General features: G+C 37.3%; 1 protein-coding gene across 5 annotated transcripts in view; it reads left to right on the top strand.

The window, feature by feature from the left end:
- ANKS1B (ankyrin repeat and sterile alpha motif domain containing 1B) overlaps positions 1-16185 on the top strand; it is a 1349660-nt gene that overhangs the window by 991611 nt on the left and 341864 nt on the right. For all 5 annotated transcript variants that reach the window (XM_052001623.1, XM_052001625.1, XM_052001627.1 and 2 more), the window contains one exon: positions 13389-13541. In XM_052001623.1, the coding sequence (XP_051857583.1) occupies positions 13389-13541 (153 nt within the window). The remainder of the gene's footprint in view (positions 1-13388; positions 13542-16185) is intronic.

Raw genomic sequence — 16185 nt, 5'->3', positions numbered from 1 at the left:
TTAGACTAATGTGTGAAAGAAAGCTAAAATTAAAACATTACAAAATGTACCCCCACTCTCACTCCACAAAAGGGGAGATGGGAATTGGATCCAAAAGACAGAATTATTGTATCATTTTTTTTGTCTTTTCCTTCTCATCCTTGTGGATGATAGTGTTTTTAGAAAAAGCAAAAATGGAAAGTGTAAAGATAGAAGAGGACTTTGGAGGGGGTGGTTGGTATCCCTGGGTTTTCTTTGTGTTTTTGTCATCTCCAACCCTACATGGACGTACATCTTTCTTGCCAATTAAATGCCCATTTTCCTAGAGCTCCTAAAATAAAAATGAGAAGGCAACATGGCAAAGTAGATAGCATGTTAGATTTGGAGTCAGAAAGAGCCGAATTCAAATCCTATCTCAGATACTAACTTGTAAGTAGCCAGTTTGCTCCCTTGGTTTCAATTTCCTCATCTATAAAATGTGACTAATAATAGCATCTACTTCCTAAGGTTGTTTTAAAGATCAAGTGAGGGAACTTGTGTAAAGAGTTTTGAAAATCTCAAAAGCACTAAATAAATGTCGTTATTATTGTTGTTAACTGAATTATTGGGCAAATCACTTATACATCCTGTACTTTGGTTTCCTAATCTGTCAAATAGGAGGGCTCAAAGAAAGCATCCAATTCTAAATCTGTGATCCTATGCTCTCACCCTGTGAAGATGGGGTGACCATGTAGTGCTTGAGAAATAGTGAGGTCTTACTAAATGCTTATTGACTAGTCAACCTGAGTTTCAGTACTTCTCTGTCAATAACTGACTTTGGGACATTGGCCAAGTCATCCTAACTCCCTGGGGGTCCATTTGTTCATCTGTAAGACAAGAACTTTGGATTCAGTGATCTTTAAATCTATTTCTACCATTGAGATTCTATGAATATCCATGAATTTCTCTGAAAAGGAATATAATTGCTGAGATCAAAGTCCCTATCCAGTTCCTCTGCTCCTTTGATCTCATAGCACATCTGATGCTACCATTACAAAGAACGTTTACTTATTTCACACTTGACTTTAATGTCAACTTATTTCCTCACTGTCTGTTGAACCTCTCCTAAATGAGAAAGTGAAAGGGCTAGTTGGATTTCTCTCAGGCTACTGCATTCTGAGAAAGAATGAAATACTGTGTAGGAGTCAAAAAAAGAAAGAAAACAAGCTTCAAAAAGAAAACTAAATTAAACAAAAAAATCAGTTGAGTCATGGAGGGATTCAGACATTTAGAAAAATGTGATGTAGAAAAAGCAAGGAAGGAGAACTTCTGAAATTATGAGAACTGTTCTCAAAGATGATCAAGTAGGACCTTTATGAAGAAAGAAGCTTTTTATGCTCCAAGAAGAATGATGATGGGCCATAGCCACTGCCAAGAGAAGAAAATATAAGTCCTGGTAGCTATTTTAACCAAATCAAGAGGCACCAGAATGTTTTCTTAATATTTCCAGAAATAACTAGATAGTACTAGCCATGAAATCAGGAAGAGTCGAATTCTGGCTTTGAGAGCCTCTCTGTTTGCCTCTATTTCCTGATCACTATTACCCAGTTCTTGGGATTCCTTCTATATCAAAAAACATCACCAAGGAAAATATAGAAGGCTTTTCTAGAGATTAGGATGGATGCCTTCTCAGAATAATGTTCTTAGAAGCCTGCTAAAAAATTAATAGGTTTCAAAGGAAACCAATTATATCAAAAGAAAGATTCATTTTCTCCCATTCATTTTCAAATACCACTCTGAAGTCTCTCCACTGGACCATAAGTGTAGCTAAGGATGTTCAGCATCAATAGAACAGAAATCATTGACCATTTTTGTGCCATGGAGCCCTTCATCAATGTTATGAAGTCTTTTGGTCCCTTCTTGGACAAAATGTTTTAAATGCATAAAATAAAATACATTGAATCATCAAAAAAAAACCAATTACATTGAAATACATTCATCCAAATATTTTATAAGCAAGTTAATGAATCCCAGGATAAGAACCCTTATACAAGATAGGAAACTAAAATTTTTATGAGCACAGTGATATTTTCATTATTGTTACTGTTTGAAGATAAAGGTTTCAGAAGAATAGGAGAAGTATTTTTTGAAAGAAGGCAGTATCAAAGAGTAGGGTTTTGAGACAGGTGTTAAGATGTTGGTTTGATTGGCTGAATGCATTTTATGTAATCAGAATTGGATATAGTATATTTGCCTGGTGACTAATGGATCTGATGAAGAGGGCTTTTAACCGAACATGGAAAGGAGGCAAGAAAGCTGCCCACATATAATGACTAAGCCAAAAGCCATAGAGATTCGTAGGTATGACATAGGAAGGAGGGTAGTTAAAATGCCCAGGAATTCACAAATGACAAAGCCAAGGAAGAGAGAGACGATAACAATGTTGATGATGTCTTTACCCAGCTGTTCAGAATATGAGTAATAAGAAAAATGAACCGAAGAGCTTAATATAGAAAGGTAAATAAGGCCTCATAGGTACAACTGAGATGATACAGCATCTGACTCCTGTCTGGAACTCTGCAAAAAGGGAAGTTATCTTTTAAATAAATGAATGAATATGAATTGCAGAGAATGGGCAGCTAGATAGTTCAATTGCTAGAGCAGCCAGTCCTAGAAAAAGGAAGATTTGAATTTGAATTCAGTTCTGGTTTGTTTGTGTGATCCTGGGCAAGTCATTCAACCTTGATTCCCTCAGTTTTCTTTATCTGTAAAATGAGCTGGAGAAGGAAACTAAAAACTACTCCGGTATCTCTGCCAACAAAACTGTAAATGAGGTTACAAAAAGTCATACATGACTGAAGCAACTCGACAAGAACAAAACAATTAAATGCCAGCCAATTTCATCTAACTCTCCTCTTGAGCTTTTAAAGCTCTTTACAACTTGGACTCTTCCTACCTTCCTAGACTTCTTTGTTATTTAAAGCTCTTCATATTCTTCTGTCTTCACAGTCTGTACCCTATTTATACTGGCCCCACCTACTAGCTGCCATCTCTCCACTCTGTTCATTTCCACTGACAGTTCCCAAGCTGGATTTCTTCATCACCACCTCTGTTTCTTGGTTCCAAGGGTATCTTTCAAGACTGTCATGGCCCCACTTTCTGGCTCTTGCCTTCCCTCTGAGCTCACCACCATTCTTCCTCTATATATCCTGCTCTTATTTAAAGATTGTTGCATTGTCTCTCCCATTAGATGGTAAGTTCTTTGAGGGCAGGGACTGTCTTTGCCTCTTTTTGTGTCCCCACTTTAGCCTGACACATAGTGTTTAAGAAAAGCTAGTTGTCTGACTGACTGGAGCCATGTTTTGGGGTTTTCTTGATGTGGGAAGGGTTTTTTTGCCAACTGTGCTAAATGACCCCAAACCACAGAGGTCTATGAACCCTTATATCTACTTCTGATCATTTTTCTGCCTTCTCCCCAGCAGTCACAAGGTCAACTGACATTTTTACTGCAGTCAACTTCCACAGTTCTAGCAGCATTCCCTCTTCTCCCCATGATCCTACCTCCTTCAGATCATCTGCTACTTAACTGTAGTAAACTGAGACATCAAATAACCAAGCTTGTTAAAACTGAATATAAACTAAGAAAAAAATAGGTTCTGAATGAAGGATTGAAGGGCATTCCTCGGAATAAGACAAAAGAATTTTCTCAAATTTCTTTTGGCCATTCAGAAGGCTTTTTTTGTTGTTGTTGCCTTTTTCAATCCCAATTGTGTTTCAAATAACTGCTATTGCTGAAAATATCAAGTAAGCAGTAAGCATTTATGAAGTACCTCCCATTTGCCAAGCATTATTCTAGGTTCTGGCTTTGCAGAGACAAAAAGTAAACAGTCCCTGCCCTCAGGGAGTTTATTTATATTTCATTAAGGAAGATGACATACCCACATAACTATTTGTGTGGCATTTTGGATAGAATGTTGGACAGAAAGTCAGGAAGACCTAAGTTACAATATGGTTTCAGGCGTTTATTAGTAATGTGACCCCCCAGCCAATCGCTTAGCTTCTCACTCTCAGTTTCCTCATCTGTAAAATGGGGATGATAATAGAATCAACTTCAAAAGGCTACTATAAAAATCTAATGAGAGTATATACATAATGTTTTGCAAAATGTAAAATAGTATATACATGCTAGTTATTATTATTAATTTGGGGCAGAAGGCATTACAGCTGGGAAATCAAATGTTACTATCCTATTTTAATATTTATGAGTACATATTATAATGTTCTTCCTCCATACAATGAAAATTCATAACATACAAATAAAACTCAGAATTTTAATTAGATGGGCTTTTTAAAAAAATAAAATATGTGATCTTTAAGTTCATATTATAACCCATGGCCTCTGTAGTGAAAAGTCCCAGTAGTGTCCAAATTGCTGCATTTCTTAGTCCCAGGGGATAAAGATTTTGCTTACTCTTCCATGGGCATCTCTTTAGTCTATATTGACAAATAATTGTCAAAATATCTCAATCATATTTAGAAGCTATTATGTCAACTTTTCAAGAAAATTTTTGGTAAATATTTTCCCATGGAAGTTCAAGCAGAATTCATGCCAGTCTGAGAGAAACCTAACCTTAAAAATAACTGCTTCAGTTCATAGACTTTATGACCTGGTCGAGTCATTTAATTTCACTAATACTCAGTTTCTTCATGTGTAAAATGAGGAAAGGGAAAAGGATTCAAGAACAGGAGAGCATTGGACATCCCAACTGGAGGGGAGGAAGAGGAATACAAAAGGGCTGATCATGCAGTTGTAGCAAAAAAAGATGGAACAAGCCCTACTCCTCATCTGGCACCTGAGAGCCTCCCATGGCATCCTCTTCAAGTAGTCACCTGCCGGGTGATCTTGGGCAAATCACAAAACTTCCTGCACTTTAATTTCTTCATCTCCAAGGTGAGGAGATTAGAAAAGATATCCTCGGGGGTCCCTTCCAGCTCTCACTGTGATCCGATGACTTGGTTTCTATTTCATTACCTCCAGGGACAATAAACTACTTCAGAAAGTGACTGATTTCATTTGGTGGCAGCTGTGATTATTAAGAAATCCTTCACTATCCTGAAGCTAAATCTGCTTCTCAGTGCCTTGCAACAAATAGTGCTGATTTTACTTTATGGGGACTTCAGAATATATTTCATGCTTCTGCATGTCACAGTTCTCAAACATTTTAAAAGGTTATTATGTATATAGCCCTTGCTGCTTTCTTCTCCAGGAAAAATATCCCCAGTTCCTTAAATCATTTCTCATGTGAGGTAGTTTCAGGTGCATTCTCCATTCTGGCTACCCTTTTCTGGTCAAGAGCCAGCTTATCAATGTCCATATTAAAGGATTACAAGGGTGGACCACATAATAGAGCACTGGTTGAGGAACTCTTAAAACCTAAGTTTAAACCTCAGCTTTGACCGTATCTAGGTGATCTTGGACAAGTCCTCTACGTGCCTTGCTTTCAATATTTGTAAAATGAAAGGGTTAAGTTCAAGGACTTCCAAAGTCTCTATATAAGTACAAGAGAAAGGGAAACTGATGAAATCATGGATCCTTGAGAAACAAAAGTAAAAATTCAAATTGTATTCCACAAGCCAGTCAGGTAATAAATAGAAAGACTGGAATTTGAATTTCTTCCTCTGATTCTAAATGCAGTCCACTTTCTCTAGTATATATATTTATATTTATATTTACTTATTTATTTTTAGATATAGGTAGCACAATAGAAAGAGTGCTGGGCTTGGAATCATGAAAATCTAGCTCCAAATCCAGCCTCTGACATTTACTAGTTCATGGACAAGTCACTTAATTCTACCTTCCTCAGTTTCCTCATCTATAAAATGTGCTGGAGAAGAAAATGACAAACCTCTCCCAGTATCTTTGCCCAAAAAAACCCTAAATGGGGTCATTGAAGAGTAGGTATGACTGAAAAGATAGAATAAAATAATATTTTTGAAAGCAAATAAAACCTTTTTTTAAGGTGATAAGGTAAGCAAAAAGAGGAAAGGGAAATAGGTAAAGAATAGCACAGCATCAGCAGGGATGAGGTGGTGTGGAGTGTTGCCAAAGTGGGACAGCAACTAAGGAGAGGAGGTTCAAAGAGGGATACCCCTGTGGGATTTGTACTTTGGAGCCTAAGAGAGAAAAACATAAGAGAGCTCCTGAAATACAAGGCAAGAGATACATTGTCCAAAATATATCATGTTTGTATCTCCATATAATGTCAGCATTAGACAATCACACTCTCTTTTATTGATATAACTAAGACAACCTACCATACAATCTGAGGATTTTCAGTTTGAAAGTGAATTAATTTAATCATTGTGTTTGTATTTAATGACTTCCATGCTGAATACTTGCCATTTACCAATTCCTGGATCTCTAGTGCAATGAGTCTTGTGTTTCTATTTAGAAAACTATTCTGCTAGCCTGAGGAGGACAGGAGACAAACAGCCTTTTATAGCATATAACATTTCATATAGGATCTGTATTGGATTAATGATTTTGTCAATATAAGAAATTCCCATGTCAGAAAATCCCCTCTACCAATTCATGCTAGTACTTTTTCTGCATCTTATCTTTAGTTGTTGTTATTGGGTTGTTTCAGTCATGTCCAACTCTTTGTAACCCCATTTAGGATTTTCTTGGCAGAAATACTACAGTGGTTTGCCATTTGCTTCTCCAGCACATTTTATGGATGAGTAAACTGAGGCAGAGTTAAGTGACTTGCCCAGGATCACAAGCTAGTAAGTGTCTGAAGTCAAATTCAAACTCATGAATATAGGTCTTCCTGATTCCCAGCCCAGGGTTCTATCCACTGTGCCATTGAGATGCCCTTACCTCCTAAGGAGGTCCCTATAGATCTCTTTAAGTTAAATAATTGGCTCAGGATCAAACTGCCAATAGTTATCAGAGATGATACTTGAACCCAGGTCTTCCAATTTACTAACCACCGTATGGCAATTACCCCTCATAAAGGGGATTAATATGCAATGAAACTGAAGTTTCAAACCAGATTGTAGAGAGATTTGGAAACGAGGCTGCAGAGTTTGTGTTTGTTCTAAGGCATCACTGAAGGTCTCTAAGCAGAGAGAATAGTAATTCAGGTTCAGTAAAGTGGTAAAAGAGAAAAATGGAGCTATGGGAAGCAAAAGGTGAATGCCTATAGAATGACATTATTGACAAATTTTCTCTCTATTGACACTTCTGTCGGTATTTCAGACATGTCCATCAGGTCTTCTTCAACATCCTTTCTTCATCTTCTTCCCATCCTGCCTTTTTCTAAGGATCACTTCCCTTACTTTTATTTGATGAAAGTCTTGCTACAGGCTTACTGTAGACCAGAAAGTTGTTCTGTTATGTGGACATTTTAGAAGATCCCTGGCTTTAGGGCTAAAAAGAACTTTAAAAATCATTTAGTCCACTTATTTCATTTACACAAAAGTAAATGGAAGCCCAGAAAGGTTCACCAAAAGTACCCAAAGTCACACAGCAGCAAGCGGCAGGGCCAGAATTCAAGCCTGGGTCTTTGGATATCAATTTCATAATCGTTTTCACTACACTGTCCTCATATACCTACTATAAATCAAGTCAGATCAACTTGCATTTATTAAGTGCCAGCTATGTATGAGACACTGGGTTAAGCTTTGAGGATATATAAAGAAAAGCAAAAGTAATTCTCGCCCTCAAGGAGCTTACATTCTAAGTAAGGAGATTTCTTCCAAGTCTTTAGAGCTCAATACTTAGCCAGAACATTTTTAAAATGAATCCGGTGATTTACAATTTGCTTGGCAGATGACAATTCAATGACTATTTAGGGACTTTAGTAGTTAAAAAAATCTGTCGCTTATCTGCTTGTTCAGAAATGGCCTTCGTAACTCTAATGGTTACTTATTCCATTGAGGATCAAATGGAAAATTCTGTTTTTCCCTCTTCCCAACCTGGCCCCTCTTATATTTCCAGTCTTCTTTTACTTCATTCTCCTTCCTATGGGCCATGATCCAATGACACTGACCTCTTTGATGTTCCTCACACATGACTCTCCAAATTAGGGAGAGTCATCTCTCTGGGTTTCTGTCAGACTTTTCACTGGCTATCCCTGATACCTGTATGGTTTTTGCTCCTTATCACTTGCATCCTTGACTTCCATCAAGCCTCAGGCAAGTACTACCTTTAGTAAGAAGCCTGTCTTTGTTCCCCTTAATGCCCGCCCCTTTCCTCTGAGACTGTTGCCCATTTGTACTGTCTATATCTTGTTCACACATAACTATTTGCAAGTTGTCTCAAGCCTTGCTCTGTATCCTCTGCAGTTCATACAGGTTTCAGTTTCTACCTCAGGTCCCCTTCCCTTCTAAGCTCATCTCTAATGATGTCCAAAAGTTCCAAAAATGTGCTTTCATCTTAATCTCTCAGACCTACTATGCTGTAAAGCCAACTTGAGCTATTAAAAAAATGGCCAGGATATCATCAAATAGTCTTTCTCTTTCTCTTCCTTTTACCACTAGCAATTTCCTAATCACAAGTTCTCAATGATATAGACAGAAATAAAGTCTATATCTAATAATGTAAACTAAATTAGAGGTAGATATATCTTATATTTGGGTTTTAAAAATCAACTTTACAAGGGTAAAGTGGAGGAAGAGGGGTCATAGAATCAAAAGACCATAGATTTTGGTTTAGAAGAGTTCTTAGAGATCATTCCTCCATTTTACAAATGAGAAAATTCAGGTCCTCCAGCACCATATAGACAGTAAGTATCTCAGGTGGGATTCAAACTTAACTTTAGATTAATAATGATAACACCCTAGTCTGTAAAATTTATAAACTATTTTATAAATATTTCATCTTTATATAACAGTTTATATAAAGAAAATCTAAGTTTCGTATATGTAATTCAGATCTAAGTCAACAATGTAATATAATAGCAAAAAAGAAAAAAACTAATTTAATTTAATAAAGCATAAGATTAAAACAAGAAGGCAGTAACCCCCTTACATTCTGCCATCGTCCACCCACATCTGTAGTCTTATGTTCAGCTCTGGGTACCACATTGTAGAAAAGAGAATAATAAGCTCCAAAGGGTCCCAGAGGAAGATAATCAAGGGAAAGGAAGGCTTTCAAATCATGCCATATTGAAGGCAGTAGGGATGTTTAGCTTGGTGAAGAAAAAAAACTTGTGGGAGATAGGATAGCAATACAGGAAATAATAAGGAGATCAGTCTGGCAAAAAGATAGGATGCATGAGTTAGAAAAATATGTAATCAGTCTAGAAAGGTAGCCCGCAGCCAGATTGTGAGGGTCTTTAAATGTCAAACAAAACAAACAGATTTAAAGTAAACAAAGACTGTTATCAATTCTTCAATACCATGTGTGTTATCTTTGCAGTTAGACAACATAAGCGGGCTCGTGCCTGGGGAACACTGCATAGCCTTGAACACCAGTTCCAATCTTGAATTATTCTCCGATTTTCCTCACTGACAAATAAGTGACAGGCTCTGTTCAAAGAGTTAAGGCAGCAAAGGCAAGAATAAAATAGATCCTGCCTCCAAAAATCATATATTGTTTTGGGGGGAAACAACACATACATTTAAAAAGACACCAAATACCACTAACCCAGATAGATAGATCATCCAGCCCTAGTCTGAACATAAGCTATTTTTCATCCATTTGATTTTTCTTGTGTGGATTGTTATCCCACCCTCTTTTGACCTGGTCCAGTTGAGTGCATAGAAAGTGAGCCAAAAGGAGAAAGATTTTTGACCTTTTTTTGTATCATGGACCCCTAGGACAGTCTGGGGGAACCTGTGGAGCCCTTCTCAAAATAATTTTATATGTATAAAATAAAATGCTGGGGGCTACCAAGGAAAGCAATTACATTGAAATACAGTTGTCAGAATAGCAAATTCATGAACCTTAAATCAAAAACCCCTACTGTAAACGATAGACCATTCATAAAATAAGAATAAAGAGAGTCCAAATGCTGTCCTGGTGAGAAGTCCTATAGAAATTTGGATTAATTTTCCTAGTAGGATTTTAACACATGGACAAGAATCATGAAGGATAAAAAGGTGTGAATGGATTATGACTTGTACTCATGGGCTTGAAGGAAGATGACAGATGTGGCATTTGTTGTAATAAAGCTCTCCATTTCTGAAGAAGGTGCTGAGAACTGAGGAGTTTTGTCTGCTCTTTGGCGATGGTTACATAATAAATCATAAGAACGTTTACAAAATATTTATGAAAAATGTAGCTGAAAATCCAGCTTGAACAAAAGACTCCACTGCACCTTTAAAACAATGAGCATTTTGAAAGTATTATATGTAGGTGGAAATCAGTAGGAAGATTGGAACAAGAGGGAAGAAGAGAAGAAAAAAAAATTTAAGACAGAAATAAGAGGAAAGAAGAATAGAAAAAAGCAAGAAATAGGAATGCCAAATAATGACAAGTAATTATAGAAAGTATGAATTTCTCATACTCATAGAAGAATGTGATAGAAGCAGCTCAAACTAGAATCGATTCTTAAATTTTCAGTGAGAGTATTTGGAAATGAGCAAAAGCTATGTGTGAGAGCTTAGTTTATTGTTTTGTTGATATTCTGGATTTACAAAAGTGATAGAGAAAATGTTAATAATTGAGGTGAAGCTTAAAAGTGTATCATGATCTAAGACAATTCTAAAAGACTCATGACAGAAAACTGCTAAACACATCTGGAGAAAGAACTATGGAATCTGAATGTAGATTGACATATATTTTCACTTTTTTGTTGTCATTTTTTCCTTCTCATGGTTTTCCCCTTTTATTGCAACTCTTTCACAACATGACTAATATGAAATGATGTATATTTTCACATTTTTACTGTTGTTTTTTCTTTCTCGTGGTTTTCTCCATTTGTTCTGACTCTTCTTTCACAACATGACTAATGTGGAATGATATATATTTTCATGTTTTTTATTGTTGTTTTTTCCTTCTCGTGGTTTTCCCCTTTCGTTCTGACTCTTCTTTCACAACATGACTAATGTCTAAATATATTTAATATGACTGTACATGTATAATCTATATCAGATTGATTGCCACCATAGGAAAGGGAAGGAGAGGGACAGAGAAAAAATGAAAATCAAAACCATATAAAGGTAAATGTCAAAAACAAATGAAGAAAAAGAAAAAATATATCATGAACAAAAGGGGGAAACTGGGTATTAAATATTTACTAGCACACAGCTATATTTATATTATTCTCTTGACATCCAGAAAGATCTGAGATATAAGCCCACTGGGGTCTTTGGGAATACCCAGCATCCCAGCTACAAGGCACCCCCCCCCTTCTCCACTCTACCACCACTCCTGTTGGATACATACATTTTACAGCCGTCATAACTATTTCTAGAATCTCTTTCAACAACAAAAAAAAGATTGCATATAGCCACATAAAAGGTTCTAATTTATGCCACTGTGCAAACCAAAGTAATTATGTTTGTATATGTGAATCCCCAAGAAGAAGGACCTCATGACTCAGTTTTCCCGATCTGGGGGAATCTTACCAAAGGACTTGTGTTAAAAAGTGATAATCTGGTACCTATCCTCCCCGATAATTAGAGCGATAAAATCTGTCACATCCTGAAAGTAGACCTATTTCCCCAAACATAAATTCAAATTAATCTTTAAATCAGGGTTAAAGGATAATTCCCATAAAATGTTGAGCTCAGAACTTTCTCTGGCTTCAATTGCTTTCTCACTCCAATTTAAGCTCAGAAGCATTATGTTGCTGTCACACTTCTTTGTTCTCAGAAAGTAAAAAATGTTCTGTATATAGCTGACAAAAAAATGGGAGGCTGTCTGCCAGGGTGCTCTATATTAATGTCTGACATACTGCAGAGTGTCTGCAGAACACATCGTCTCAGAACCCTCATCAGTCTTTTTCACGGGGTTTGTCATGGAAGCGTGTTGTTGCTTCAGCAAGCTCACACTGACCACTCTACTTGTCACTCACACAAATATATATATATATGTGTGTGTGTATGTGTGTGTGTGTGTGTGTGTATATATATATACGTATATATATACACACATACATATATACATACACAAACACACTTTTAAAAACTCATGTTTTTCAGAGCATCTGCAGAACCAGATAATGACATCCACCTTTGGAGACAAACGTCTTTTGCCTTCCAAATGGCATTGAATCCAATTCGCAATCATTCAGCATTGTGGAGCAGGAGCAGGAAAGAGTCTAAGAGGTCACCCACAGCATCATAAGGCCATCAATTCTTAATGAAAAACACTTTCCAGGCCATCTGGGGGTGTGATGCTAAGATGACTCATTTTATAGATTAACACACTGAGACCCATTGAGATGAAGAGATCTATCCAAGGTCACATAGGTAAAAGTGGAAAAGTAAGGATTCAGACTCAGGTCATCTGGCTTGGATGACATGAATTCTAAGACCCTTTCCAACCGTGAGATTAGATTCTGAAGTTTCCCCCTACACTTTGACAGGAACATCCCTGGCAGAGATGTTTGACAGATTTAGTGCTTTCAAATGGGGAAGAGGGCAGAGACAGAGAGAGGAGAAGAGAGGAGAGAGAAGAGAAGAAGAGAAGAGAAGAGAGGGGGAGGAAGGAGGGAATGAAAAAGAATGAGAATGAACAGGACAGGACAGAAGAAAAAGAGAAACACAAGAATAGAGATATAGACACACATGGAGAGAGAGAGAGAGAGAGAGAGAGAGAGAGAGAGAGAGAGAGAGAGAGAGAGAGAGAAAGAGAGAGAGAGAAGAAAAGGGGAGAGGAGATGCATAGAGACAGACACACATGGAGAGAGAGAGAGAGAGAAACAGAGAGAGAGAGAGAGAAGAGAGAGAGAGAGAGAGAGGCATAGTGACATAGACACACATGGAGAGAGACAGAGAGAAAGAAGAGAGACAGAGAGACAGAGAGACACACCGAGAGTGGGGGAATGAACAAGAATAAGAACAGGACAAGACAGGAGAAAGAGAGAGAGAGAGAGACACATGCAGAGACATAGACCCACATGGAGAGAGACAGAGAAAGAGAGAGGAGAGGAGAAGAGAGGAGAGAGGGATGGAGGGAGAGAGGGAGAGAGAAGGGAACAAGTAGAATTAAAATTGAATTGGAAATCTTCAGATGTATTTCTTTGAAAATTAAATCAGTTTGAGAATTATTAACAACTTTGCTTTAAGGCCATTAACAGGTATAAATTTTCAAGAGGCTATACATACAATCTCTCTATTTTCATACTAATTCTTCTCCCCAGAAAGATCTGGGAAATCAATCAAATGCATTTTCAAATTGCAGCACACATCCTATTGGAACACAAAGCTGTCAATTAACATGAGCATTAACAGTATTTTTAAATTTTTCATTCTAGATGAGGCCCATTGGCCATGATGGCTACCATCCCACCTCTGTGGCAGAGTGGCTGGACTCCATTGAACTGGGTGACTACACCAAATCTTTCCTCATCAACGGCTACACATCCATGGACCTGTTGAAAAAAATCTGGGAGGTGGAGCTAATTAACGTAAGTCAATCTCTGAAAAGCCCGTCCACCATGCAACCCTGATGGATGGAATTAATACTTTAAAATAATGATCTGCATGTTCTTTATGACTCCCATGAACATCTGAATGTGAATATCCCCTTTCTCTTTGTATGGGCGTCAACCTTTCTTCCTTTTATACCCCGTATTTTCTTATCATTTCATAACCCCTGCAGCAAGTTTTGACATTATAAACTAAAATCTTCAAATTAGAGAAAGAAGGGAACTCTTGGGAGATAGGAAGAAATTCTTAAAGGATAGTCGTACTATGTAAAGAAACTCTTCTAACATCCCATGCAAGGAAATTATTTTGGTCTATCCAGTGGTCATTTAGAGAATCATTCTTACAAGTATAATGTTATCATCGTTATTAAATTCAAGCTTGCATTTTGATTCTTAGTTGTCTTAACTTCCCAAGATAAAAGCTACCATTCAAGACATTAGCATGGTCTTTATGATTCAGTTAGTCATGTATCTAAACTGATATGTTTGGCGAAAGGGATGAAGTTTGTTGTTCTTTAGTAAGAGGCTACATGGGATGCTGTTTCCGGGAAATGGTGTCTTGTTTTATCTCCATTTTTTTTCCTTTGGTGAATAGATTTTAGTCCATCCATTTTGGAAAGCTGGTTAATATCTTCTGGCATGCATTCAAGCCAAAATCAACTAAATTTTAGTAAATCTTCAAAACTACATAGAAAGAAATAGTAGCATGTCCCCATTTTGCGTTTGTGTGTGTGTGTATGTGTATATATTTATATCTGGTTTGGGGGACATAAAAACATGTGGAAAGGTAGGATATAGGCTGCAATTTCATTGGGTGACTCCCAATAAGGAAAATTCCTCTATCTATGTAGATTGGCATTTATTACCCAGTTTATAGTCATAAAACCACCAAGATTTATCTAGTCATCCAACCATTATGTCAAGAGGCAAGACTTCAAATCTCCAGCTCTCAATTCAGTCACGATGCTCCCCAGAAAATAAGGACATCAAAACAAACTTAAGATTTTAGATTTAGCATTATGACAATTATTTTTAAATAATTTATTTTTAAAGTTAAATTGCACAAAGCTTTCTCTCAGGATCTGTCAGAGGAACAGGGGATGTTTAGCAAGGATAACTGAAGACTTAAAGAAGAATGGACAGAAGAGGACGTGTTCACTAGTTTCCAAGATTCAAAAAGTTGGCTATGAAAGATCAAGAGATGGTGTGAATGGAGTAAAGGGAGAGGCAAACTCCACATTAGGAAGTCCTGGCTCTGACATACAGTGATTAGATGACTCTGAGCGAGTCACTTGATCTCTGAAGGGCCCAAGCAACTCCCCTCGCCTTCAGGTTGCTAAGTATTTTTGGTAGGGATTTCTTCATTTGTGACCTCTCCACATTGATGAAACCCTATGTAAAGTTCCAACCACCTATGGAAGAGAAATTAGACCTAATCTGCTTGGCCCTGTAAGACTGTTTCAAGGAGCCAGGATTCTGCCCCAAATACTGAGGATTTTCTTAACAATATCATCTCCTGAATGCACTGAGTCTCCTTAAAAGGTAGTGAGCTCTTTATCTCTAGGGGTCTTCAGAGACTAGATAAACACTGTACAGAGACTCTGTAAAATGGTTTCATGGCTTTAAAATAGGGTTTGGACTAAATGACCTCAAAGGTTCCTTTGATCTTAAAGATTTTATGATCCTACAGGGAAAAGGAAGTCAGCAAGCATTAACTTTTAGAGAATAACTTGGCCAATTTGGACGCTTCTGTACTGATGAATGAAAAGAGGCCTTCATCAACTTTAAAAGAAAGATGATAATTTTCCCAAATTGGCCACAAGTGGTCTGTGCTACCATTAAAGTCAATTTCTTCTCATAAAGCCACAGCGCCCCTTTCAGATGTCATTAGCTTTCCCAAATGTCAAATATGAAAATATTGTTGAATAATACATATTATTACTGGCAAATTTTTTTTCTAAGGCTGAAAATGTCTAGTCTAGGAATAATGTCTGTCCTGGACAATCTGATTAAAATTACCCTTTTATGGAGAGCCACTTAAACACAAATCTTGCTGTTTTATCTCATTTGCTGCTATGATGTCGGGAATTGTTACTTGCATCGAGTTTCCTTCTCTTCCCATAAAAGCTGTGAGTTCCTAGGAACCTTACGCTCTGCCTGAAGGTCATTTAGCTATCTTCTGGAGAGGATGGGATGGCAATAGGAGAAAACAAAACCTGCTTTTCAGCCAGACTGTATTTAAATTTTTTATTTTATTTTACATTATTTTATTTGGCTTGCTCCTGGCAGGAATCCTAGTTCTCCACTGGGAACTTGGAGCTGGTCTCCCTGCTATATTCTCAACCATCTGTTATGGGGGAATCTTACATGATACATGCAAATAGGCTATAAGGCTCAGCTCCCATTCAGTCCGTGGTGTAAATAGGCCGTGGGTCTCATCTCTCCATACAGCAACTTCTCAAGAACAGGGCTCCCCACTGAAGGACAGACATGTTCAGAGTCACTCATGCTTTGCAAAGTTGGGCTGTGATTCCTGATATTCTGGAATGGAACAGAGTAAAACCTACCATCATGCTGTATCCTGTTACCACCGAGTGGATATAATACAGATACCAAAAAACCT

This window comes from Antechinus flavipes, chromosome 5 (genome assembly GCF_016432865.1).
Source record: "Antechinus flavipes isolate AdamAnt ecotype Samford, QLD, Australia chromosome 5, AdamAnt_v2, whole genome shotgun sequence".
In the NCBI taxonomy this organism is placed as follows: domain Eukaryota; kingdom Metazoa; phylum Chordata; class Mammalia; order Dasyuromorphia; family Dasyuridae; genus Antechinus; species Antechinus flavipes.
This window is presented reverse-complemented; position numbering and strand designations above follow the sequence as displayed.